We start from the raw sequence: 25,845 nt of genomic DNA on the forward strand, positions 1-25,845 counted from the left end.
ACAGGTCTGAGCTGCTGTCTGAGTCCTGGAGAACCACGGGCAGGGAGGGAGAGCGTACTGTGTGCTGCAGCCAGACCACAGGCAATGTTCGGCTATAGGCACTGACTGCAAAACCAACAAGAGGGCAGGGCTGTGAGACAAAGCCAGATACAGGCTCATGAGCCAGGCAAATGGGCTGGGCAACTGGTGTTTGTGCGATTGCCCAGGGACAGGTAGACACTTACTATTAGTTGGCTCTAAATCTGAATCTGAAGCAAGGCAAGTGGTCTGGGCAGCAACTCAACGCTGACAACAGTAAGAGCCCCTACCTGTGAACACCTATTATGTGCTGGCAGTGTGCTAAGTACTTCATGTACACTGCCTCATTTAATACTGAAAAGGTCCCTGTGAAGTCGACATTAAAACCTGCAGTCTACAGATGAACACGAAACCTCATGAAGTGACTTATTCAAGATCACTACAGCAGTGTAAATGGGATGGAGAACAAGGTTTTTCTGATAGCGCTGCTGGCTCTGGGCCATGCTGACAGCCACTGGGCTGGTTCTGATCACCATGGTGGCTTAAAAGAAGTGGGGGAAGGGAAGGCTGAGGTCTGGAGACACAGAACTTCTCAGAGTCTCTCTGAAGTCCCCCTGCTCCATGCTGTCTTCAAGCAGTGTTGGAGAAGGAAGCACTGAAGACCCATCCTGCCCCTCTCTCTGCCAGGACCTTTGGGGATTCGTGGGGATTTATCCTACACCCTGAAGTGCCAAACACTAGGGTTACCCCACCCTGCTCTTCTAAATTTTGAATGCACTTTTCCTAAATGGAAAAATGCAGCCCCAAGCCAGGGATTAGGTCCTGGGGATAAAGGCATCTGTGGGCTTGGAGAACCCCAGGGATGTCCTACTTGCCCCACAAATCCCAACTGCCTTCCATGCCTTTCATCAAAAACAAGAGAGCTGCTTTCCTTTCTCCTTGGCTGTCCCTACCTTCTACCTGCCCTGCATACACACACACACACACACACACACACACACACACACACACACACACACACACACATGAGGGGGCCACTTCTGAGTGACCCATCACCTCTGCATCCCACTAATGAGACCATCGCCAGTGTCTTCGTTTAGGGAAAGGAGTTTCCTGTGAGTTCCCTTCAAACATGGACTGAGGGCCAGGGCCAGCCTAAGTTGGAACATGAACACATCATAAGCACTCTGAGAGGGAAGAGCCTGAAGCATCAAATAGCCCATCCTTCATTTTACTGATGAGGAGGGGGTCCAGGGAAGAAGCCAGCTTGCCCAAAATCACGGGGAGCTCCCTGGTGCTCAGAGCTCGTTTTTGTTCTGTACTCTTCATGTGACCCCTGGTGCCTATGTAGACTGGGAGTGGGGGGTAGTGGGGGGGAGAGAGAAAGGGAGAGAGAGAGAGAGAGACAGAGACAGAGACAGAGAGACTGCAGTTGCCTGGTGACCCATGGGACTGATCCTTTTGGGGGTCTGGGGAGGAGCCTGCAGGGAGCAGCCTTGGGAACCCCGGCCTCTCCCTCACCTGGTTGACTGTGTGCAGTTGTCTTGGGCCATCTGCTTGGATGCCTATGGACACTTTCGGCCCCTCTCCCTTCGCCGTCCACTTTCTTGTTGGGCATGGGTCTCCAGCCCTAGAGTGGTAATTGGCAGCAATCTTTACCATCTTTTCATCCCACCCAGGGCAAGAATGCCCTCGCCAGCCCCACCGATAGCCAACCAGTGACGCTACAGCCCTGCTGGGGCTGGGAACACACCACTACCAGCTGAAGGAGCCACCATGGGCCCAGGTCATTCCCCTTAATGATCCCTGGGTGCCCTGTGCTGCCGCAGTGACGGGGTGCCGAAGCCCACAGCTACACTGGTCACCTCACAAACACCAGAAAGATGTCACCATCACAGCCATGCTGGTTTTTTGTGTGTTTTTTTTAATACAGTCTTCTGGAAAATAAAATAAAGTCAGTGACTATGGACCTGGTTTTGGGCCTCACTGCCTGTATGTCAATCTACCCCATTAATCATCATGTGCAAGTTTTCAAAGAGCTATTTTGAGAAACGTTTAGAAAATGGCTTTTATATAGCTACATATACCTTATTTATACCCTGCAGAAATGGTCGCTCTGTTTAGCAGCAGATGGGTTTTTTCCCCTAGTTTTCTTTTCGTCTCTTAAAGTTAAGTAGGAAGTAAGCCCACTCCCTGACCCCAGGCATACAGTTATCACCCCCAGGCCGCCGTGGAGTCCTGCCTGTGGGTGGGCAATGGAGAGGAAAGGCTGTGGGCTCTTTGTAAGGCACGTTCAGAAACTTGGGGGGCAAATACCTGTGAGCCCTGGCGCCTGGGAAGGAGCAGGACCCGTGGGGTAGGGGTCGGGAACAGGATGGGGTGCCCTGGTTTGCTTCCCTCAACACCAGGCGCGCACCTCAAGGTCCATGAAGCATATGCCAAGCGTGTCCCATTGGCATCCAGAGAACAGGAGCCAAAGCCAGACCAACCGTCCTGGTATTGCCCAGGTGCTGTATCTGTGGCCTGCAGGGAGCAGCAAGTCAGCCCTGCACCATTGCCATGGCAACTGCAGCACTTGGTTCTTAAAGGCAAGGCGGGGAAAGGGAGGTGGAGAAGGCACTCAGCGGCTTTTCTAGAAAAGCCCATCTGTTTCTTCCCCCAGGAAGTCATGCTGGGGGGACAGGGAAAAAAAATGGGCATCTGGGGTCTAGAGAAAGAAGGGAGAGAAAAGACTCCAAGATGCTCCAAGAGCAGCTTTCCTGACTGGAGGTGCTCCCCTTCCTTTGGGGGTCGGGGGAGCAAGTCACTGGTTAGGCCTTGGTGAGGCATCTGTGCAGGATTCAGGGTAGGCCCTGGGACCTCAGGCCTGGCTGCAGTGTTCCTGGGAGGCCATCCATCAGCCACAGCAGGATTTCTTCTTGGCAGGGCGGTCGATCTGAATGGTGTCCTCCCTCACTGTGTCTTCTTGCTCCTTGAGGATCCTGGGAAAGGGGAAGGTATAGTCAGTAGTGGAGGGCTGCGAGGCCCTTGGGTTACAGGCCCTCTGGGTGATAAGGAGGGACTGCAGCCTCACCAGAGCATCAGAGAGACTATTCTAAGTCTCCCCCTGGGGAGTATAGGTGCATGACTATATGTAAAGCCAGAGTTTAGTCAATATGGAGCCTTCACAACACTTCCTCCAGGAAGCCTCCCCTGGTCACCTATGTGGTGTAAGCACTCCCGATAGCACTCTGACCCTTCCTTTGTTAAAACCCCATCACCCTGTATCATAATGCACTGCCCCTTGGCTGGCTCCTTCCACACAGAAGGCGCTGCTGAGGGCAGAGACTGTATCCTCTGTCTCAGTGGCTCTGCAGCCTATCACAGGGCCCAGAACACAGTGGAGGCTCAAAAAATACATTTCTTGGTTATGAACCCTATGGAAGGGCTGTCCTAGGTGGCCACAGCTCCAGATTAAATGTAGAAGGTGAAGGATTAAAAATAAAAAGCAGTGCTAAGTATCTTATCCCTGCTCTATGCTGCCAAAGAGCTTTCACCTTAAGAATCTCTTGATTCTCACAGCAACCTGTGAGGGGGCAGGGAGGTGTAACTGATGTTCCTACCTTAAGGGCAAAGCTCTGTGAGGTAGGTTGACATGCCCCAGGAGTCAGTGGCAGAGAAAATGCCTAGAACTTTCCCCATGATCTTCCATAACTCTACAACCTCTCCAATGCATAGGGTTCTTAAATTATCCAAATGAAAATATGTTTTAGATGCCCCCAGAATGAATGCTAAGCACAAAATGAGTGCTACTGAGTATTTGTTAGATAAGTGGACGGATGGATGGACGGATGGATGGATGGATGGAATGAAATGAATGCCTAAATAAGTGAATGACTGAATGCCCAAGTATTAAAAATGAGGCCTTGTGTGGTTTCATTTTCTTCATTTTGATGTAGGCAGAGGCTTGTGGAGCCTGTCTTTCCATGGGACCAGTCCTTTGAGCGTTCTGGTCCCCCATGACAGCCCCTCCTCTCCTTGACCCCCCCCCTACTTCCCTCCCCACTCCCCCAGCCTCCACTCCCGGGAACTCTAACCTTTCTTGCTCCCAGCTGGCTGCCAACTAATCCCTGCTAAGATATTAGCCAGTGTTGAGGGGCCTATGATTTGACCTTTCCCGGGAGCATCTGCATTTAAAAAGAGGATTCCTGGGAAAAAGGCCGTCTTTAAGATTCAAGAAGACTGCAGCACCCCACCCAGTGACAAGTGGGAGGCTTTCTTTTTGGCTTTATTGTGTCTCAGAAGGCTGTCCCTAACCCTTGCAACCCCATACAAAGGCCTAGGCCACCAGCCCCTTGACCCAGAAGGCTCAGGCCCAGAGCAGGAGAGGTTGGAGGGGTGGTGAAGGCAGTGGTTCCCACGGGACCACACAGCAGTCACGTCACCTGCTGAGTTGTGTCTCTACCTGGCCAGATGGAGCAGGGACTCTTTGGTGTTGTGACCAGAATAGGCACTGCATTCATAGAAGATCAGATTGTTCTCCTACAATCAAAGCAGAGGAAATACACAGAGGAGGAGCTGGAGAGAATCCTGGGGGCCGGTGGGGGGGGGAGAACAGCCTGTTTGCATCTACCCACACCCCTGCCCCCTCCCCACTGTGAGAGGTTCATTTCTGTCTCCTCAGGCAACCCAGCAACCCGACTAATGCAAGTTCTACAACCATCTCCCAGGTGAGCTGTAACAGCTGTAAAACAAACCGGTGAGCTGTCTTAGTGTTTTACACTTTCTCAAATTGCTCTCCGGTTGGGTATGTCTATGTTCATTTCCTTTTCACACCAGCCTGTGATGCAGGAAAAGACACAAAAGCCAGGGTGGGTGACGTTCTTTCCACTTCACAGGCAGGCGGGCCTGCTCCGGTCACATATTCAGTTAATGACCAGGCTCCCAGCAGCAAGCTTTCCCCAGGACCCTGGCATGCCATGGGCCACGGGGCAGGTGTCACTGAGGGACTCCAGTAGGAATTCTCCTTTACACCTGTTAATGAACAGTCCGGCTGCCCAGGCTGTCAGCACTGGTGCCACGGAACAGCAGTCCATCACTCCATGAGGCACGAGGCATGATGGAGGCCTTTGGCCACGGCTCATCATATTCCATTTATCACTCCCCCTCATAGCTTCCCTGCTTCCTATGATGATGCTAATGGCATGTGGCCCTGGAGGCTGGTGTCCTGTTGGGGATGCAGGCAGCTGAGGGTGCTGCCGTGGCTGCAGGTCAGGAGGCTCTGCAAATGCTGGCTCCCAAGTCAGCTTCCCTGCTCCACATGCTGCAGACCCACTCCATCCTCTGCCACCCAACCCTTCTGTCAGACCCCGCCTCAGGGTCAGTCTGTGGAAGAATGAAGGCTCCATGGTGAGGGGGAGGGAGAGTGCATAGGACCTCGAATTGGAAGACATGTTTGTCTTCCAGCTTCCAGTCCTCACCTCACCACTGAGAGGCTGTGTGATAACGTAAATAAACCACTGAATTTCTCTGACCCTCCCTCAGTTTTTTTTTTTTTTAGCCGAGCCATCCTGCCACCTGTTGGCAGCTCAGCGGCTGCTCAGCTCGGGCCGGGCATCGAACTGCTGTTGCTCAGAGCTCAAACTCTTGAGCGAGCTCTTAACCAACTGAGCCACTCGGCCAGCCCCCTCAGTTTTGTTTTTGACTGACCAGAAAAAGAAAAGGGGATGATCAAAATACAGGTCTGTAGTTCCTTAATCAAAATCCCTGGATTCATATATATATTTTGGAATCCAGAAAGTTTGAGTTTCAGGAATATAATACATGTATGCACTATATATTATATATTAATAATACCCTTAGGGGGGTAGGCCTGCAGATAGTGAGTGTTTCTGAAGGTGAAAACATAGGTGATGGGATTCAAGCATCAGATAGGGTCTGAAACAAGTAACCCCTTACTATCTAAGAATGTATAAATCTGGGTTTTGAGGAAGACAGTTTGGGGAAATTCTCCATCCCCTAGTCATCCCTAGCCAACTCCATCTCGCAACCTGTGGCTTTCTACAGAAGTTTCTTCACAAGCACACCAGCTGAACCATTCCCATGATGCCAGGAGACCCACCTGCCCACATGCCTCCTTCCCAGAAGGCTTCCAGGGAAGGCTCCCCCCAAGGCCCTTGGTCACATGCCTGCCTGCCCTGGGGTCCTCCCCTGTCCACAGAGGTAGAAATGTCTGCTCTTTACCTTGGCAAGCTGCTCTCCGAGGCCCCGGGGAACTTCCCGCTCCTTCTCGTTGTCAATTTTATTGCCCAGCAGAAGGACGGGAATGCAGTCTCCCACAGCTTCCTACAGAACACACAATCCCCCAACTGAGAGAAGCATCCAGAAGGAGAACCCGAAAGGGCAGGATTAAAATGCTAGCTGGAAAGAGACAATCTGGCTTGAGAATCCCCGGCTGCCACAACAAGCCAAGTGATAATAAAGTCATCCTGAAAGCTGAGTAGGGGAGGAGCCATCCTCTCGGAGAGCCTCAGTTCACAAGGCTTCTGCAGGGTGCCTGAGGCCTGCGTCTGGGGGCCTCCGGCACCCGGCAGTGCAGCGAACCTCCCTCCCTCACCACTCTCCGTGGATGCTGGATGGAACATGTGCTGGGAAGGGGTAGCAGGATGAGGGCACACTTGCCACCCATGTACTATGCGTCCTTTTCCAGGGCTTACAGCGCCCCTGAGGGTATTCCTAAGTGACTGGACTTAAGTCTAAATGAACCAGAATGAACCAAAGGAATTAATACAGTGTGCTTTGGAGTTGTTCTAGGGGCTGCTGTGATTAGAAGTGGCATCTCCAGGGGCCTCACAGTGGGCACGTGAGTGCCCTGAGGGCTGGGTCCACAGTGCCCGATAAGTGACTGCTGTGTCCCTCCTTGGAGGTCATGGCATGGAATATCACAGAGCCTGTCACTGGGTGCTCAGCTTTGAAGGAAGCCCTGCACAGGGAAGGGCTGTGTGGCCACAGCAGCTGCACGTCCTGGGTCAGAAGTAGCGGTTTTATTCAAGGGGTCGACCCCGTCCCTCCTCCAGTGGCTGTGGCAGATCAGCAGGGTCAGCACACCCCACAGTGCCTGAAACCCAGTGTCCCGACTTCCTTTGTGCAATGGGGGCACTGCACACACCTCCCCTCAGGGCAGACAGAGGGCCCAGGACACATAGCTATTAAGTCAGGGAATAGGATAAGGTTCACATTTAAGCAGGCTGTTATTTCTACCCTGTGAGATATTTAATTAGAGGCTTTGAATCATAATTTGGTAGTGAAGAGTCACTCACTATATGCATAGCTGTATGTTTTACTAAACAGGGAGGGCTGTGGGATAACAAGCTAATAAGCGGTTATTGTTTTGCCACTAGTCCAGCTACTTCACGTTATCATTTAAAATACACGTCCAACGTCCATCCGATAGTTACACCTATTTTAAGGTAAAATGCAATTACATTTGAAATTAAGCCTCAATGTTTCCTTAATCTACACATTCCTTTTTATTGCAGTTCACTACTGAAAAAATTTCTCATTTACTAAATGAGAATGTTGAGGCTCAGATAATCCAAAAGAACACTCAACATCAAAGTCACTGAGTTACGAAGACCCTTTAGGATATGGACCCACAATTCTCTACTGTTTTCCTCTAAATTCTGAGTTCTATGAACTGTCTGCTATTTGGTGTCTTATTAACGAGAACTCTCTAAAAGCAGTGTTTCCACATATCCACAGTAAGATGGTGATTAACACTGACGATGTGACTCAAGGCGCTCGCTACAAGATCTTACAGTGTCTCTGACCCATCAGAATAGATTCAGTTACGTGCACTGTGGTCGATGGGTTAAGTGGATTGCATCACAGACCAATAATTTGCAAGTGAACAACTCACTTCTGGTGTGTAGAGAATGCTGTGGCTCCCTGTCACCAGGCTGTTGGTTAATGGGAACACCCCCATTCTCTGACTGTGCTGTGCCACAAAAACTTGGGCAGTTTTTCACAGAAATGGAAGAAAAGAGGAGGAAACAGGGAAATGGGCCAAAAGGCTTGCTGCTTGGACCATTTGAGGGGGGGGGAGAGGGAGAGATATTTGTAGATTTATGTGTGAGGATGACTAAGACTCGTGGGATTTCTTGACTTGAAAACTCTCTGAGAATATGAGCATCAGACCTGAAATCCTAGGGCAGAATTCTAACCCCTTTCTGGTATCTTGGAATGGGTGATGGCATCAGTTTCCTCCCTCACAAAGGGCATGCTGAGTACTAAAGGACCAAATAGGATGAGGTAGGGAGACATGTGCCCACCATCTGAGCTCTGTGCAACACACACCGCCGTGTGCCTCTTGGGAAAACAAGGGGCAGTCTTCTTTTCAAAAGAAATTCCTAGATATAAAAATAAAAGAGCTTAGAAGGGGGAGAAAAAAAAGCCAAACTCCCAACTGGAGCTGTTGTTTCTCTTCTTTGCATTGTTCCTCTTACACAGACACTCTGGGCAACTTGCTTCACCTCCACAGGCCCTGGCCTGTCACCAATAAAGAAGAATTACGCCTATCTCCAAAGATATGGCAGAAATAAGTGAGAATGCACATAAGAATGGAGAGTGTGCTATCATGGGCAGTCAGTGGATGCCACCCCGGACCCAAGATTAGTTTCTGACACAGGGATCTAGGAAGGTGTTGGGGCTGGGCCAGGTGTCTCATGGCCCTCTCTCACTTTAACCTCACATCTTGAGCTATCTGCCTAAACTTCACACCTTTTGCACACCTAACTAGGTTTTCAGCCTAAATACTGCTTGGCACAAAGATGTTCATAATTATCCACCAGCTGAAGCAATACTTCCTTTCAAACGTCCAAAGCCCACCTTCTTTGGAGAACAAGTCTAAGGTACACCCAACCTCTGTTGACATTTCTACAGATGTTGGTACAATTCCATAGGCATGCCAGGTAAGAGGGGAGGGATGGAACTCCTTAGCCAGGCATACAATCTCTCTGTAGGCACCTGGCTCTGCTCTCGCCCCAATCGCTCCTCTTCCCTGATGTTCTCATCTCTGAGCTGTGAAATAGGCCTCCAAAGCCAGTTTGTGTCCTCTGACTTTGACACGAAAGCTACTCTATACCTTTGATCATATTAGTTGCCTTTCTCTGAACTTGAGCTTGTTGGAAGCCAGGCTTGTTGGAATTTAAAAGATTACACATCTCTGATTTTAAATAACAAGGGCTGTCACTTGAGAGCAGAGGATTAGCATTCAGCTCAGAACAGGCAGCTGTTGGGTTGGTGTGTGTGTGCACGGGCGCTTGTGTGTGTGTGTGTGTGTGTGTGTGTGCGCGCGCGCACGCGCGTGCGTGTGTGTTAATGTCTATTTGCTGGGAGGCAAGAAAAGCACTTAGCTGGGATAGTGCTGCCAGAACAAAAAAATTTCTCAGCACATTAAAGCATGCAGTTATGCTAAGAAAAAAATGACTGCAAAATTATATCTTGGGGGTTTCCATATTTATCCACCCCCTGGACTATGAGTCAAAACAAGATTTATTTGTGTAGTTCGTTTCAAACTGCCAGCACTTCAAACTCAACTTGGAATGTGGGAAAAAAAATCAAACTGCTATTTTTTGCTCCATGCTGTACACTGTCACCAACGACAAAGATCACAGAATGAGAATTAGTTAGCAGTCCACGAAAGGAGAGGAAAGTGGGCCTGACTCCTTTCAGCTAAAGAACTGTTCTGCCTTGAGACAGAAGCTAGAAGGACTGAAGAAGAAATGGACCTATTTATCAGAAGCAGATTTCAACCATGGGCCATGTGACAGAGAGAAGCATAGCGCAGTGGCAAAGCCCTAGATTTCAGTTCTGGCTGTGCCGTCTGACAAGCCGTGGGTGCCTTTGAACAAGTCATTTCCTCTCTCTGGATCTCAGGATTTTTCATCTATAAAACAAGAAGCTACATTGGATTAAGCTCCAAGTATCTTTCCAGCTTAAAGACACTGGTTTTGTTGGCTTAATAATGCCAGTCATATTCCACTTCCTTGATTTACAGGTCTAACAATATAGTGCTATAGAATGTCAAAAAGACCTAAAATAGAAGTTCAATGTGCCAGGGCTGCAGACTCTGAGGACCAACAATCTGAGTTTTGGGGAAATACCAGTCCACTCAGGCTTGCACCAAATCCTATTTTCTCTGATACAGGCCCTACAGGCTTCCGATGTCCAGTGTATCCCATGGCCAAAACATAGGGCCCTTGAGCCCAACCAGTTTCTTCTTTTGATTGGACTGGTTAAACGAGGCCCATTCAGTGGAGATGAGGAGGAGGTAGGGGAGGATTGGGAATCCCAGGTGTCAGGAATGGCCAACTGCTTTGACTTCCCATAAGGTGTGTAAGAAATATAAAATGGCAGGCAATCAGCACAGAGTGTGTCTGGGCCCAGCTTGGGCCTCTTAGGCAAGGTAAAGCTTCCTAGGGTGGGAAGGACTAGGGAGGAAGGGTGGGAGAACAGTCATGGGGCAGGACGCTCCCAGCTCATAAAGCAGGGTGGGCGGTTATTCTCTTGTGCCAAAGGATTTGGGTTCCCTCTGGGCTGGAAGGATCCTCTAGCATTCTCTGGTCCCCTCAGAGAGTCAGCGACTTACCCTGTAGAATGTAGGGGCCACAAGGGAACGTTCAGAGCGTTCAGTATACACCTTCACTGAGTGACTGGCCTCAGTGTCATGGCCAGGAAGTGGGAGAGCTGGGAGGGTAAGACTTCCTTTTCAGGGAACTCCATCCCTCCCCTGAGCCTCTGTTCCTGCCCCACACAAACTCTTCCAAGGGTAAGTCTTTGCCATGTATAATCTGGGGGCAATTTCAGCCCTTTCTTTTTGTAGTGCTTTTTAGGTGATGGGAGGAAGGGGCACTGAGAACAGCTGGCCAGCATTCACTTAGTAATAAGACCTCAGAGCCTGAAGCCTGTTAGTCAAGTTTCCCCTCCACCCTCCCTTCCCCAGGTGAGGGAGGTGGTAAAGAGCTTGGAACTTTATGGAAAAATAAGGTGCTCCACAAATATAAAGTACTTATTATTTCCAGTTCCCCTCCGATCAAATTAAGTGTCAAGTTTGAATCTATCACCTGATACCTCTGATTGCTGGTTGCCAAGGCAGAATGAGTTAGCTTTTCAAGAATCTTGAGAATAATTGCATTTATGATGCTGCTGTTCCACACCTTCACCACACGGTCCGCCATCTGACAGCCTTCTGGGCTTGCCAGCGAAACCCTGGGCCAGCAGGCTCAATCCATCACACTGAGTCCTCTGGACTGCCATGCGAGTGCCGGACGTGTGGGAGATGCTCAGAAAATTCGTGTTGAAGGTACATGGACATCTTTGAATATGACTTAGGGCCTTGCTTCTCAAAGTGCGGTCCCCAGACCAGCAGCACCAGCCTCACTTGTTAGAAATGCAGAATCTCAGGCCCATCCCATACCTGCTGACTCAGAGTCCGCATTTTCACAAGATGTCCAGGGCATTCCTATGCACATTTGAGTTAGAAAAGCACTTGTTTAGTCTGGGAAGCATGGTGGCTGAGAATCAACTAGGAAAGTTAATTTTTTTTATTTTTATTTATAGGCCCTGAATCATTCTATCTGGGAGAGGAGGCCCTGACATCTGTTTTGTTTGAAGCACCACAGTGATTCTGATGTTTATCCAGGTTTGGAATCATCATTCGGAATTTAACTATACCTTTTGCTAATTTTTAAAAAGGAGAACTCAAACTAGAAATCATACAAAAAAGCCCCCTTCACACACAGGTAATTCTGAGTTCACCACATACAGATTTGCCATCTCAGCGTGGCTTCCTAAGCCCATTGATCCACTAGCACTCCATGGGGACTCTTGCTGGGCGCATGCTGACAATGCTTTTCAGCCCGACCCCAGGCATGCCAGACATCCAGTGCCTGGCACAGTTTTTCTGGAGAAAGACTGAACACATTCTTCAAGTTATGCCATGATGGTCTCTGATATTTCTTCACCTCCACCATCAGTGCCAAATTCAGCCTGACCTTCCACCTCTCCTGCTAGATCCTAGGTTCTCTGTACAAAATACAAGCCCTAGAAACTATACCTCCATGATGATGGCAGAAAGGGCAGTTCCATAAATTGATCTCCATTCACCCCTATTAATCCCAGGCAATTTGAACTGTCTCTGCCCAGCTCTAGTATATAGCAAAATTCAGATATTGAGGGACAATTAAATATTTGTGGCTGGGACATATATGACAAATCCACAGCTAATACCATACTCAAAAATGGAAAGTTGAAATCTTTTTCTTTAAGATCAAGGACAAGAAAAGGATGCCCACTTTCCCCACTTTTATTCAGCGTAGTACTGGAAGTTCTAGCCACAGCAATAAGACAAGAAAAAGAAATAAAAGGCATCAAAATTGGAAAGGAAGAAGTAAAACTGTCATTATTTGCAGATGACATGATATCATATATAGAGAACCCTAAAGATTCCACCAAAAAGCTATTAAAACTAACAAATGAATTTGATAAAGTAGCAGGATACAAAATTAATATTCAGAAATAGGTTGCAGCTTTATATACCAATAACAAATGATCAGAGAAATTAGGAAAACAGTCATCTCATTTAAAATTGCATCAAAAAGAATAAAATACCTAGGAATAAGTTTAATGAAGGAGATAAAAGGCATGTACTCAGAAAACTATAAGACACTGAAGAAACTGGAGAAAATACAAATAAATTTAAGGATATAGTATACTCATGGACAGGGAGAATTAATATCTTTAAAATAGCCATACTACCCAAAGCAATGTACAGATTCCATACAATCTCTATCAAACTACCCATGGCATTTTTCACAGAACTAGAAGAAATAATCCTAAAATTTATATGGAACCCACAAAAGACCCTGAATAGGCAAAGCAACCTTGGAGAAAGAAGAACAAAGTTAGAGGTATCATGCTACCTGATTTCAAACTATACTACCAGGCTATAGTAATCAAAACAGCATCGTACTGACATAAAAACAGACACATAGAGCAATGGAAGAGAATAGAGAGACCAAAAATAAACCCAGGCCTATATGGTCAAGTAATTTACGACAGATAAGGTGAGAATATACAATGGGGTAAAGTCAGCCTCTTCAATAAATGGTTGTGGGAAAACTGGACAGACACATGCATAAAAAGGAAACTATTAATAGACCACTTTCTTATACCATATACAAGAATAAACTCAAAATTGATTGAAGACTTAAATGTATGACCCGAAACCATAAAACTCCTAGAAGTAAATATAGGCAGTAAACTCTTTGACATCGTTCTTATCAATATTTTTTTGGATATGTCTCCAGTGTGACAGTATGATAATAAGCAGGTAAGCAGGCTATGCAAGGTCTAATGGGCTTGAAGAGAGGCTGAATGTAAGCTCTGTGAGGTCAGAAGCACTGTCTCTTTTATCCGCTGCTCCAATTCCCAGACCCTAGAACAGTGGCTGGCAGTGTTTGGAATAAATAAGTGAACCAAGCATGGCTCCTGCTGGTGGAAGGAGCTGGGACATCTCACTTGACTGTTTTGTGAGTGAATCAGCTGAGGCTCTATAAAAAGAAGTAAGTGGCTTGTCCACTCTGCCCTTGGCCTTCAGATGTCTGCATGCAAGTGGTAAAGGAAGAGCATGCAGGTGGTCAGGAAGTAAAAAGCACTTACAAAGCAACATATTGGAAGTATAAGTCAAGACAGAGTCTTATAGATAATCCAGAATTCAAAGAAGAGTGCTGTTGTTTGTGGGCCCTGCCTAGGGTCACTTTGGGGTGATCCTGGAGCCCTCATATGGTAGGTCAACCTCCCCTCATGGGAAGGGTTTTGACAGAGGCCCCAAAACACTGTGTGGTGCTGGTCCTGGGCTGGGCACAGCTGGGCCCACTGGAGCCAGAAAAATGCAGAGGTGGGGGGAGGTGGTGAGAATGGGGGAAGAGCATGTTTGTGACTCAGTTTAAACACTCATTTCTCAGGAAACCTTCCTTGACACTCTACTCTGTGCCCCTCCTCTAATCTTATTCTACTCACTCATAGCATTTATCAAAATCATAATGACACAATTATTGACGTAATCTGCATTTTTCATGCCTCCATCCACGGGAGGAAGGGCTGTGTCTGACTTGTTCACTTTTGAATGTTCACATTTACCCAGGTGCTCCCCTGGTACTGGGCACCTGGGTGAACAGACACATGAATGCCTAAATCGGTTTGTTCCTGGACAAGGTGGGCTCTCAATCAGGTTTTGAAAGAACAGAGGGCCAGGCAGGAGATGGGCAGATAAGAAAGGAGAGGCAGGAGCTGAGAGCCTAGGTGCTCCTAGGAGGGTAACCAGCTCACCTCCACGCTGCTCAGCCAGTGCCGGACTGATAGGAAGGACTGTTTGGCTGTGAGGTCGTACATGACGATGACGCCATCGGCCTTTCTGAAGAACTGCTGGGTGATGCAACGATACCTGCCACCGAAGGGCCACAGGTCAGAGGGAGCACAGCCTCCCGTCACAGCCCAGACCTTCAGCCCCATCAGGGGAGGGAGTGAAGGAGACAGGATGACATCAGGGACAGCTCCTCACCTCTCCTGCCCGGCCGTGTCCCACAGCTGCAGGGCCACCTGAGTGTCATCCACACGCACCGTTTTCACACGGTAATCAATGCCTGCAAGGTGGAATATGTCGGTTACTTCCAAATCAGAAACTGACGACCCCAATATATCTGCAGTCACTGCAGGCCAAGGGCGACACCCCTCTCTATGCAGCTCCTGGGAGGCCCTGTGGGGGAATGAACAGAGCACTGGACAGGGGGACACCAGACCTGGGTTCTGCTTCTGTCTCTGCCATTTAGTAGCTGTGGGACCCTGATAAAATTACCTAACCTCTCTGAGCTGCAGGCTTCTCCCTGTAATGCAATCTATACCCTCTTTAGGGACACTATAATAGGTTCAAATGAAATTACACATGTCAAAGTAATGTACCAATTCAAAGACCATTGTTATTATTCATGAATTTACTCCCCGAAATCCTTTTCAAAGTTCTCCTAATAAAGTTCAAATCTCCCTGGGGAGGAATCAGACTTTCACCAGCCACTGCGAGGGTATGTGGAGGAGTCTGGAGGAGCAGGGGGGTGGGGAGGGGTGGCAGGTGAAGGGGGCGCGAGAAGAGAAGAAAGGGGGTGGGGAAGGGAACCAAAGGTAACGTTCACCCTTGAGATGGGTTTACAGCTCCTAATCCCAGCCACTGGGCCATGCACAACCGTCTCTCTGAGGCTGTGAACCTCCCTGGACTACAGAGAGAGGGAACAGGTCAAGGGGCATGCACTCGGTGCCCCCAGCAGCCACCGGAGAGAAGGACCTTAACAGAGGTTCTTTGATAACAGATGTTCCTCTCTCCTACATTGTTTAAGAATGTTCACAAGTGCTTAAGGAGGTTCAAAAAGTCTTCCCCCTAAAGGTATCAGATCTTAGAACCAGAGGGCACCCCCTACCACCTCCAAAAGGCCGTTTCTGAGGTTCTCACCTTGGAGGGCTTAGGTAGGGACAGCAACAGCAGCTTGAATGGAGACAGAAGAAACAGAACAGACAAGAGGCAGTACATGGACAAGGTCATCTCAGACACAGTCTCCAGGTAAAGGCAAGTGCATTAGGGGCCCAGGAGTGGAGGGGAGGCAGGAGGGTCATCACTCCTAAAATGTCAGGACCAGCAGGGACTCTAGGGGCCCCACGCTTCACAGATGAGGGCCAGAGGGAACAGCGCATTGGTCTGGGTAGACAGAAAGAGTGATCTGACCCCCTGGTGGAAAGCTTGACACGTCTAGTTTTCATGTGTCATCTCTCCATCCCCACAGTCCTCCCCTGTGACATCCATGTGAGTTATCTGCATACACACCCGTGAGCGTGCATGAACACATGCACCACCCCCACCCAGCACAGCCATGAGTGATGAAGAAATAGGAATCAGAGATGGTGTGCCTTGCCTAAGCTGGTCAGCAGCTGCAGTGTGTAAGCCCAACTCTGAGGCTCATCCTCCCTTTCATACCAGTACCCTAGGCACAGGGACACCTAGCAGCTTCCTTCTACCTAAAAAATCCAGGACTCAGTGCTCCCATCCACAGGGATTACAACTGGCTGGAAGCTGAATCCAAGGTGAGGTTTCTTCTTAGCTAGAAGTGGAAGGGTTTCCCCAGTCTGCGCTCTGGGAGACTGAAGGGGCTGCCTACATCCTGATAACAACTCAGAAGACAGCCATCCACTGTCAACACACCTTCAGGGCCTGACCTGAAACCAGCCCAGGGTGCAAAGCCTGGAGGACAGAGCCCTCTCCCTAACGGAAAGGCTTGCAGGCTGCCTTCGTGGTCCCCTCTACCTCACTGGCTAATTGCTAGGCTGTAGGACAGGGAGCTTGTCTTGCAGGGAGTGAGGCAGACAAACAGGTTGCTGGAAGCATGGGCTCTGTGCTGTGGTGAGCTGGGGAGAGTCCCTGCTGGGTACCCGGGTACTTGATATATTTCTTTTGGCAGCCTCTGACAGGCAGGCCCAGGAAGCAGACAAGCCTGTGAAGGGGGCTGGTGGGGGATGGGTGGGCAACACAAGGAGTCAAGTCCAACAGAAGAGGCAACACAATAAGTGGGGCCAGAGGGCCTGATCTCTAAGGCCACCAACAGTTCCAACATCCCAGGAGCCAGGCAACTGCATTTGTGCTGTTTTAGTTCTGCCTCTAACCAGCTAGGTGACCTTGATGACATTACTTCATCTCATTGTGGGAGGACTTCGCTGTCCTCATCTGTAAATGGAGGTGTGATGGAGGGTGTGGAGGGGGTAAGTTGGGTGTTCATGATCTGTTCGGCTGTAGCATTCAATGAACACATGGAGGTGACCCCTAACGTGCCACCTAACTGGCTCCTAAGTGACGGCTGGAAATCAGCAGCCCCTGTCGTCATGATGTGTGCTGTGCTGTGGGACACTGTGGGTTAAAGCTGGCTGATGGACTCCAGCAAGGGCAATGGCAACCTTTCTGGACAAGACAGGCCCAAGCTGTCATTTAGAGCAGGAGGAATGTGGGAGTGGGAATGCCAGCAAGCTGTCATGGAGAAAACTCAGGATTTCTCTGCAGAGGTGGGGCGTGGGAGAGAAACTGAACTGGTGGCCAGGAAAGGGCAGGGTGCACTCTGTTGGAGAAGCTTTGGGAAGAAACATGTTGGCTCATGGCCTGTGATTTAAAGCAGGGGGCTACACCCGGCTAGCTCAGTTGGTAGAGCAGGAGACTCTTAAAGCAGGGGGCTGTGAGCCAATGTGCGGCAGTGGAGAGAGCACTGGACTCAGAGTCCTGGGTTCTAGGGAGCTTTAGCCTCCAATAATCAGTCATCTCATTCATAAAATGAGCTCCAGCATTCTATAAAACCCATCATTTGGCATCTCCAGGACACCCACAGGGCCCAAGCACCTGCTTTTGAAGGCTTCATCTGGTTCTAAGGTGCTGTAGGCAGGTGCTCAAGTCACACTTCTATAGTGTAAAAGTTACATTACGCACAAGCCAGGAGTCCAGTACAAGCCATGTTCTGTGAGGAGTGAAAGGCCGGGAAGTCCCCTCTGATGATGGAGGTGAGCGTTAAGGGACACTGAGTCTGTTAGGGCTGTGTTGATGTACAGGGGCTGCTGCCCTGGACGGGTGGTTGGCTAGTGCCCCAATCTGGGATTGGACCACTGTGGCCCTAGAGGGCCAGGACTCTGCAACTCTTCTGCCTCTTCACGAGGAGCGCATTTCAGGTGGCTGGCGTGACCCTGCTTCCTGACACGTGCACCAGAGCAAGGCACGTACCCGGCAGGGACAGTAATTTGAGCTGCTGCTCCTTTATGTTTTGTGCAGTGTGATGAAGGGCATTCTTGATTTGGAATCTCTGATATTTCCGACTCTTCATCTGGGGAAGCTCTCAGTCTTTGGGTGGAATAAGGCAGAAGGGAGGGGACAGGAGAATGTTCCAGATATTATAACAGCATGGGAAAAGGTCCAGCAGTAAGAAAAGCGGCATCCTGAAGGATGTGAGAAGGGACCCATCTGCAGGAGGCAAGTTGGCAGGAAAGGCCAGTTCAGGATAAGAGGAAGAACACGTCCCCCCAGGCAGGGCTCTGGGGCAGGGAAAGCTTGTCTTGTGGGTAGCGCTATCAGACAGCCAAAGGTCAAAGAGAGTCTGGAGAGAGACTCAGCCTTGGAAGCAGCCTTGGGCGACCCAGCTCATAGTGATTATTTTTCAGATGAGGAAAAGCTGAAGCCCAAAGAGGGAACACATGCCCCCCGGGTCACACAGTGGGTGAGTAGCAGAGCTGAGACGAAGATCCAGGATTTCTGACACCCCACTGAACCCCAGTAGCCTCCCCTGCCTGCACCAGCCTCTGTGCACCTCCTGTAGCAGGAAAGTGTCCTCACCACTCACTGGATGCTGAGCACACACAACTCACAATTACTAGGGACACTGGAATCAAAAAAGAAGGGGTGTGTGGAAGAAGGGGGGAGGCCAGTATCAGCACCAGCTTCCTGTTGGGAATGTGGACAAGCCTCTTAACTTCTCGGGGCCTCTGTTTCCTGATCTGTCTATTGGGCTGATAACAATACTTGCTCCCCTGGGTTGTGTGAAGATAGAATGAAACGATGAATATAAAAGCCCATGGTAAATATCCAAAAAAAACCCCACATCAATGTATTTTCAAATATAGTTGACTTATCAGTGCAGTTAAATGGTACACAGTAGGCACTCAATGAATTTATTTTTCGCTTGAGTGATTCACCTTGGTAGAAGCTAAAAGGTCAATATGCCTGCGGGTATTGCCGCATATTCCAATGCAATGGGAAACATTGTGTGAAAGAAACAAAGTCCTCTATCTAAATAAAATACTGTATAAGAGTGGGAACACATTAAATCTCATCATCCACTAATATGTAGCTGAGCCAAATGGCTTCTACAATGAACTCCAGCTGCCACCCAGCAGGCCCAGGATGTAGGATGGGTAACGTGTGATGGGTAAAGGAACCGTCCCGAGCACTGTCCTCCATCCCCCCTGCACACACACACACAGGGAGGGGCAGGGCAAGGAAGCAGCTGGCCCATCTGGGGAGGCGGGGGTTGTGGGGAGTGAACTCAGGAAGAGCATGAAGATTCAGGGCCCTGCTGAGAGTGGGGAAGGAATGATGAGGGACAGGCAGGCTCAGATGGGGGCCAGGGGCCCGAAGCCCATCTTAGCCAACTTCAGTCCCACTGAGAGCTAGTGCTCTGGGGGAGGTGGACTTCACCTCGCCCCGCTCAGCCTCAGTGTGGAGCAAGCAGACCCTGCCCCCCTGGCCGCCAGACCCCACACCCGCTCCCTGAGTGAGCTCAAGTCCCTCCCGTGGCCCTCGTCTCACAACCTCCCCTTCCCAGAGGTGGGCCGGGGACTCACCCACGGTGGCTGTCATGCCCGGGGAGAACCGGTCCTCACAGAACCTCCTCAGGAAGGACGTCTTCCCCACAGCGGAGTTGCCCACAAACACAATCTTGAAGAGCCGGTCGGGGGTGGAGGGACAGCCTTCCTCCTGTGGGCAACAGACGGCCTGGCCAGCTGCTGAGACGGTTGCTAGCCCCTGCTCTGGCCACGACCTGCCCTTCACCCATCCCTACGGTGTCCAGGGCAGAGCGGGAACCTGGCTTCCACACTCGCACCAGGGAGGACACCCAGCCTCAGACGCAGAGGCGTTGGGCCCAGGGCACAGTCTTCCCTCCTCGCAACAGTAGGAGGGCAGAGGGACATTCATTCAACCAACATTTGTTGTCCAACTGCTGTGCTGCGGGCCCTGTGCTGGGCCTGAAGACGCAGGGACAAGCAGGAGGCCTGGTCTATGGTGGATTGAGGAGGCAGGCCCATAAACAATCTCAGCCCAGCCTTCCCAGGGCTTTGGAGCAGTGGGGAGGAGACCCTGTGAGCTGGGGCTTAAAGCAGAGGCAGAGAGTCTCTAGGGGCTGTGCAGGGAGGAGGGGAGTTAGGACAAAGAGGACACCTCGTCACGGGGGCAGAGACAGCCCAGGCTGGGGTGGGGGCCTTTCTTTCTGCCCTATCATTGAAAGCCTGGACTGATGGAGGACACTCTTGCCCCTCTGCTCTTTGCCTTTCTGTCCCATCTCATCAGCTTCTATCTAGGATTCCATCTGCCTTGGGAATGAAGGCAACACAGTCTCCGCCAAGTAGGCTAGGAAACCCATAACGCCAGGCTGCTGGGCAGAGCTTCCCAACAGCCAAACGGTCACTGCTGCTCCTTCTCCTCTGGCCGGCAGCCGGAGGGACTGGGCGTGGCTGCCCATTGGTCTGGGACACGATAGCTCTGCAGGGGACTTGCTTAAACACTAAGCAAGTGAGGCAGACCAAGGAGCTGCATTCCAGCACAGGGTCATTCCTTTACACCGAACTGGAGAACTGCTGAATCCTGCCTTCAGGCCTGCCTTCAGGCCCAGCCCAGCACTGCCAGGCCAAATGATAGGCTCTTTTGAATCTATTTAGAAGTGGATTTGGGGGAATTAGCTCCTCTCATTGAGCAAATACTATAATGGAATGGCAGCAGATCTTAGCTGTACTTGAGTTTCACAGATAAGCCATTAATAGCCTTTTGGGGAGAAATCAATTCCATGTAGTACTTAGGAAGGGATTCAAGGTCAATTACAGGAATTTAAACTAAAAAAAAATTTAAAAATCCACACTCAAAAACTACGCCCTCTGCCCCCTTTTCTTTACTCCTATACGAGGGCATGGGCTGTCTGCCAGTCTCGGCTCAGCCTGTCCTGTAGTTCGACACTAAAGCCTACAGCAGTAATGTGTGTGTCCTCAGGCCCAGGTATAGAGTGAGTGGAGAGGATCCTGGCTGCAGACGCTGTGCCTGACTCTTAGTCCACTGCTCCCCACAGCCCCTGGCCCTGCCCCAGGTGCAGTACTATCTTTCTCCCAGGCCAAAGACCATCAACACCTTGATGGTGCAGCTCTAGGCAGGACCCACTTCACAGGTGCAGCAAACTCCTACTTAAGTTCATGCACTTAACTTGTGTCCCCTCTGGGGACAAGCTACAGTGAGACAACCGGATTAGAGCAAGGGGGCTGGAAAAAGACTTGTTCTTATCTTCCTTTCCATCACTTAAAAAAAAAGCTTTCAAAAATAAAATGTGCAAATTTTTAAAATTAGGAAATACAGGAGAGTAGAGTGAAAAATAATAATTATTCATAGTCTACACTACCACCTGCAGTACTATTCTTCCAGGCTTCCTTCTATATAGATGAACGAACATATGTTTTATTGAGACAGACCTATTATCTATAATTTTATCCTTTCTCTTATATTATTAAATTATAAATATTTTTCCGAGTCACTAAAGTTTTTTGAAAATATGATTTGTAACAGCAGTGTAATACTCTATGGAATTAATATGCTACAGTTTATGTCTCTATTGGCGGACAGTTTTTCAGCTGTTTGCTATTATACGCTTACATTTTTGCAGGACGTCTTTTGTCTGACTTTGGTTATTTCCTGAGGAAAGATTGTTAGGAGTAGAAGTGCCAGTACAAAGGATGTAGTATTTTTAAGTTCCTGATTCCTATTGTCAAACTACTTTCCAGAAAGGTTGCACCAATTTCTGACTCAGCAGCCATGCATGAAGGGCCTGTCTCACAGCACCTTCTAAAGAGCAGATGAGGCTGTTAGATGACTTCTAGTAAATCGTGTTTCCTCACTGCTGCAGCGTCTGTCCCCAGCTCAATGGCAGCCCAACCTAGCAGAGCCACATGGTGTGAAGGCACATCAAGAAGGCTGGGCCAACCCCTGCTCCTCTGGGCTGCTGCTTCCCCATCTGCCAGAGGGAAGAATACATTTCTGACACCTCATCAGACAACTGTGAGGATCAAAAACTACAGCAGGCACGCAGCTCAGCCTTTTTCCTTTACCCCTGACCTCCTGACACATCTTTCACATTTTTGGGAAAGCATGGGGTATTGAACACCCCATTGGTGTCCACTGCCCACAAGTGTGGGTCTGTGCACTGATGGGCTGTGAAGGGCATGTAGTGGGGAGGGACCCCACCTGCCAATGGGCCCTTCAGAGGAGTGATATGTAGGCATGGAACTTAATCCGGACCCAAGAATGATAACCAATGCACAGTAGCCAGGGAAGGATTCCTGACAAACATGCTAATACAGCCATGAAAACGCTTGAGGTGACAAGGGCTCCGTTCTAAAGGACTGTCCTCGTTTGCAGGGAGGAGCCTCTCTCACAGTCATGGGCATTTCCAAACCTGCTGTAGAGGGGCCTTTTCATAGGCCTGGGTCACAAACAATGTGACCCAGAGGAAAATGGCGCATATGGCCTCCCTCTCCCTGCAGAACTCAGCAGGAAGACCTAGAGGGAACTTCAGGAGGGACGTGGGAGTGGAGCGTCACCCTGAAGGGAGCAGCAGGCAGGGCACTTGGGACTGAAAGGGTAAGCAGCTGATTAAGATGGGAGAGAAAAATGCTGGTATGGAAACTCCCTGGCCCTGTTGAGAGCAGTTACAAAATGTAAGAAAGGAGGTACAATTTTTTTAAATATGTGAAACTTTATGCAGAGACAAGCAGAGAATTTATCTTAAGAAGGTACTCAAGGGCCGGCTGAGTGGCTCGTTGGTTAAGAGTTGGCTTGGGAATGCAAGCTCTGAGCAGCAGGGCCGCCGGTTCGGATCCCACATGGGCCAGTGACGCTGCGCCCTCTACAGCTAAGATGGTGAACAACAGCTCGATCTGGAGCTGGGCTGCCATGAGTCGCAGGCCACGGCGTAGGCTGCAGTGGGGCTGCAGTGGGCTGCTGTAAGCTACCGTGAATAGCTGGCAGCCAATGTGAGCTGCCGTGAGCCACCATGAGCGGCTATCCGATGGCCGGCGACTGATCCACCTCAGCAGGGAAGAGCGCAACGATCACAAAATCAACATGGGCCAGTGAAGCAACATCCTCCACAACTAGACTGAAGAACAAAGCAACTTGTCTGTTTGCCTTCCCCAATTCCCCAACAGCTGGGGAATATCCAATTCCTTCCCCCAATTCCCCAATAAAATCTTAAAAAAAAAAAAAGAAAGTATTCAAAAAGTGCTTTTGAATCTGAATCAGAAAAGAGCACAGTGGGGCAGGGAATGGGGAAGGCATCAGAAGTTATAAGAAGAATTTACCAGGACCTCTGAGTCTCCCCCGAGACACTCAGCTACGCGGGGGAAGGTGGTGTTTGAAGTACACAAGACCAGCCGTATCTGACCTCCCAGGCTGGGACAGGCATAGGCGTCTACGTACAACGTGGGATGTGCCCTTACCTTACACAGAGCTTCCTTCCCAACAGGCTGCCCTCGGGGAGATGCGGGCATGAGCTCCAGCTGAGAAGGTCGGGCCTGCTGGGTTTGTCCTTCTGCCCTCTGGTCAGAGACATCCTCTTTTTCTGGGCATTTGCTCAGTGGCTGCTGAAAGCTGCCATCTAGGAGCTGCGGCAGGGGGTCTTCTTCAATGGAGATGATTCTGCGGAGCGCCTGGGGGCGTGGCTCCCTGGCTCCTGGCTCCTCCTCTGTGAGGGGATAGCCACTCAGGCCCAGGGAGCTTCTCCTCCTCGTCGTGGAAAACACGTCTTCATCCACCTCTGACTGGCTATTTGGGATGGGGGAGAAAGAAGAGTAGGAAGAAAATTGTAAAATGTATCAATATGGAAGCCAGACAGCTTTTCTGACAGACAGATGACGGAAGAGCACCACACCTCAGGAGCAGAGAGAACTAGGAAAGGGAAAAACAGACCCAGAATTCTTTAGCTCACTCACTCGACACACTTATAGAAGTGCCTGATGATGAAGGTGATGATGACATTAGCTTAATACCTGGTAGTATAATATCATCTCCATGACTAAGCCCAGTATTCCCTGAGGACAAGGGCTATGTAGTGGAGGGGAGAAAGCAATAATGATACAACTAATTAGATTTTTACAAGTTGTGAGAAGTAAAGAGTTGGAAGAAAGGGGCATAACAGATCTGGAAACAAAGCGACCTGGGTTAACAGTCAGGCGGCCTTGGCTCCGGTCCCAACACCAGCCCTACCTAACTGTGTGTCCCTGGATAGACACTTTGAGCCTCAGTTTCCTCACCATAAAAGGTGGCCCACTGCCTTGCCTACCTCACAAGTAAGATAATGCATAAAAAAGACACGCTCACAAAGCAGCCCTCAGCAATATAAAGGAGGGGGTGGGAGGAGCTGCTCTGAGTGGAGCTCCCCGTCCCCCACCCTACTAGTCAGATGTCTACTGGCTCAGAGGCCTCTGTCCACTAGAAACTGGGCTTTGGGTTGGAAGAGAGCCAGCGATCTGCCTCTCCTTCCTTTTCTCTTTCAGTGTCCCTGCAAGTCAGAGTCAGGACAAAGTGGCCCCAGAGCCCTAAATGCATATTTACTTCCAGAAACTCCTGAGCATAAAGCACAAGGAGAGGCAGTTGGGACATGCAGGGACATTGGGCAAATGCACACGCTGTGCTTGCCGAGGTGTTGAGAGCAAAGTCCTCACAGATCCTTCCTGGCTCATGTGTTCCTCTCAGGTCTTTGTGAACTGAAGCTGAGAAGCATATTAAAGGGGACAGGAGTCTGACGGGGAGGTCCTCAAGTCCACAACTGACACACACACATGCCTGTACACACTTACACCCCTACACACACGTGCATGTATACACACATGTGTACGCGCACACAAGGATTAGAGCATAAAGTGGAATGGAAATGAAGTGAGGCGACAGGGCCAAAGGAGAAAGGTAGACAAAGGACACAGACTGTGTGGAACAGACACGCTCCCTTCATCTCGTCCCAACTTATAATGTTTATTACTCCTACAGACCAACAGTAGGAAGGGGGAAAATGCATGCCTCACCATTCTGAAGTGCAATTCTGAGAGATAAATTAAGGTGTACTGCTTGTTCATGAAAATGGTGACTTAGTTTGGGTCCCTTGATACAAAATAAAGGATTTGTAGCAATTCAAGGACCTTTCCACTTTTTATGAAATCACTGTTTTTAATAGAAGCTGTCTTCTTTCCAACAAATCTCTTTTCTTTTATATTCTAACAGGCCTACTGTTTATCTCCTCTGGAACATAATTAGCATGCCCATCCACTTTCACTCTGCTTGCACACACAAGAGTGCTTATGTCTGTGCACACGTGAGCAAGCTTGCACACACAGCATGCTTTTGCAAAGGCCTTATAACCAAGAAAGAAATGGCCACTGAAATGGTCATAAAATGAAGCATTTCCTGGGAAAAGCTTTTTATTGAGGGAAATTCTCAAGCACTGCTGACATTCTGCAATACTTGAGCTTAATCTGACTAAGTTCATTTTTAGTTTTCCACCAAACGCTGTGTGCCCGCAGTAGATAGCAGCAGCCTCCAGCAAAGCCTGTATCAGAATTCAGGGTTCACGATTTGTTGCTTACTTGGTTATTGTCTGTTTCCTCCACTCAACCACGAGCTCCATGAAAGCAGAGATAGGGTCGGTTTTGCTCACTGCTGTATACTCAGCACGTAACACAGTATCTTGTATAGGAGGTGCTCAATAATGGATATTAATGGCAGGACTCAGGTCTAATTTATATTTGGACACTTCACAGAAGTCAAAAGAATGCCTAGTACAGAGTAGGCACTGGTAAATGCTTGTTGAATGAATCAATCAATGAATATACTCAGTTCCGAGGAACCAACAGGCCAATTGTTATTGCAGAAATTTGGCTCCCAAATTGTCTATCACTGTTGAGCTACTTATAAAA

At 49.3% G+C, this 25,845-nt stretch overlaps 1 protein-coding gene across 6 annotated transcripts in view; it reads right to left on the reverse strand.

Annotated features, from left to right (window-relative positions):
• Window positions 1-1,941: 1,941 nt before the first annotated feature.
• CRACR2A (calcium release activated channel regulator 2A) overlaps window positions 1,942-25,845 on the reverse strand; it is a 140,575-nt gene continuing 116,671 nt past the window's right edge. For all 6 annotated transcript variants that reach the window (XM_019660955.1, XM_019660957.1, XM_019660952.1 and 3 more), the window contains 7 exons: window positions 23,377-23,701; window positions 19,468-19,600; window positions 14,618-14,699; window positions 14,386-14,500; window positions 6,241-6,342; window positions 4,463-4,539; window positions 1,942-2,999 (listed from right to left, as the gene is read on the reverse strand). In XM_019660955.1, coding sequence (XP_019516500.1) covers window positions 2,915-2,999; window positions 4,463-4,539; window positions 6,241-6,342; window positions 14,386-14,500; window positions 14,618-14,699; window positions 19,468-19,600; window positions 23,377-23,701 — 919 coding nt within the window. In that variant the 3' untranslated portion in view covers window positions 1,942-2,914. The remainder of the gene's footprint in view (window positions 3,000-4,462; window positions 4,540-6,240; window positions 6,343-14,385; window positions 14,501-14,617; window positions 14,700-19,467; window positions 19,601-23,376; window positions 23,702-25,845) is intronic.

The sequence above is a fragment of the Hipposideros armiger genome, unplaced genomic scaffold, assembly GCF_001890085.2.
Source record: "Hipposideros armiger isolate ML-2016 unplaced genomic scaffold, ASM189008v1 scaffold_332, whole genome shotgun sequence".
Taxonomy (NCBI): Eukaryota; Metazoa; Chordata; class Mammalia; order Chiroptera; family Hipposideridae; genus Hipposideros; species Hipposideros armiger.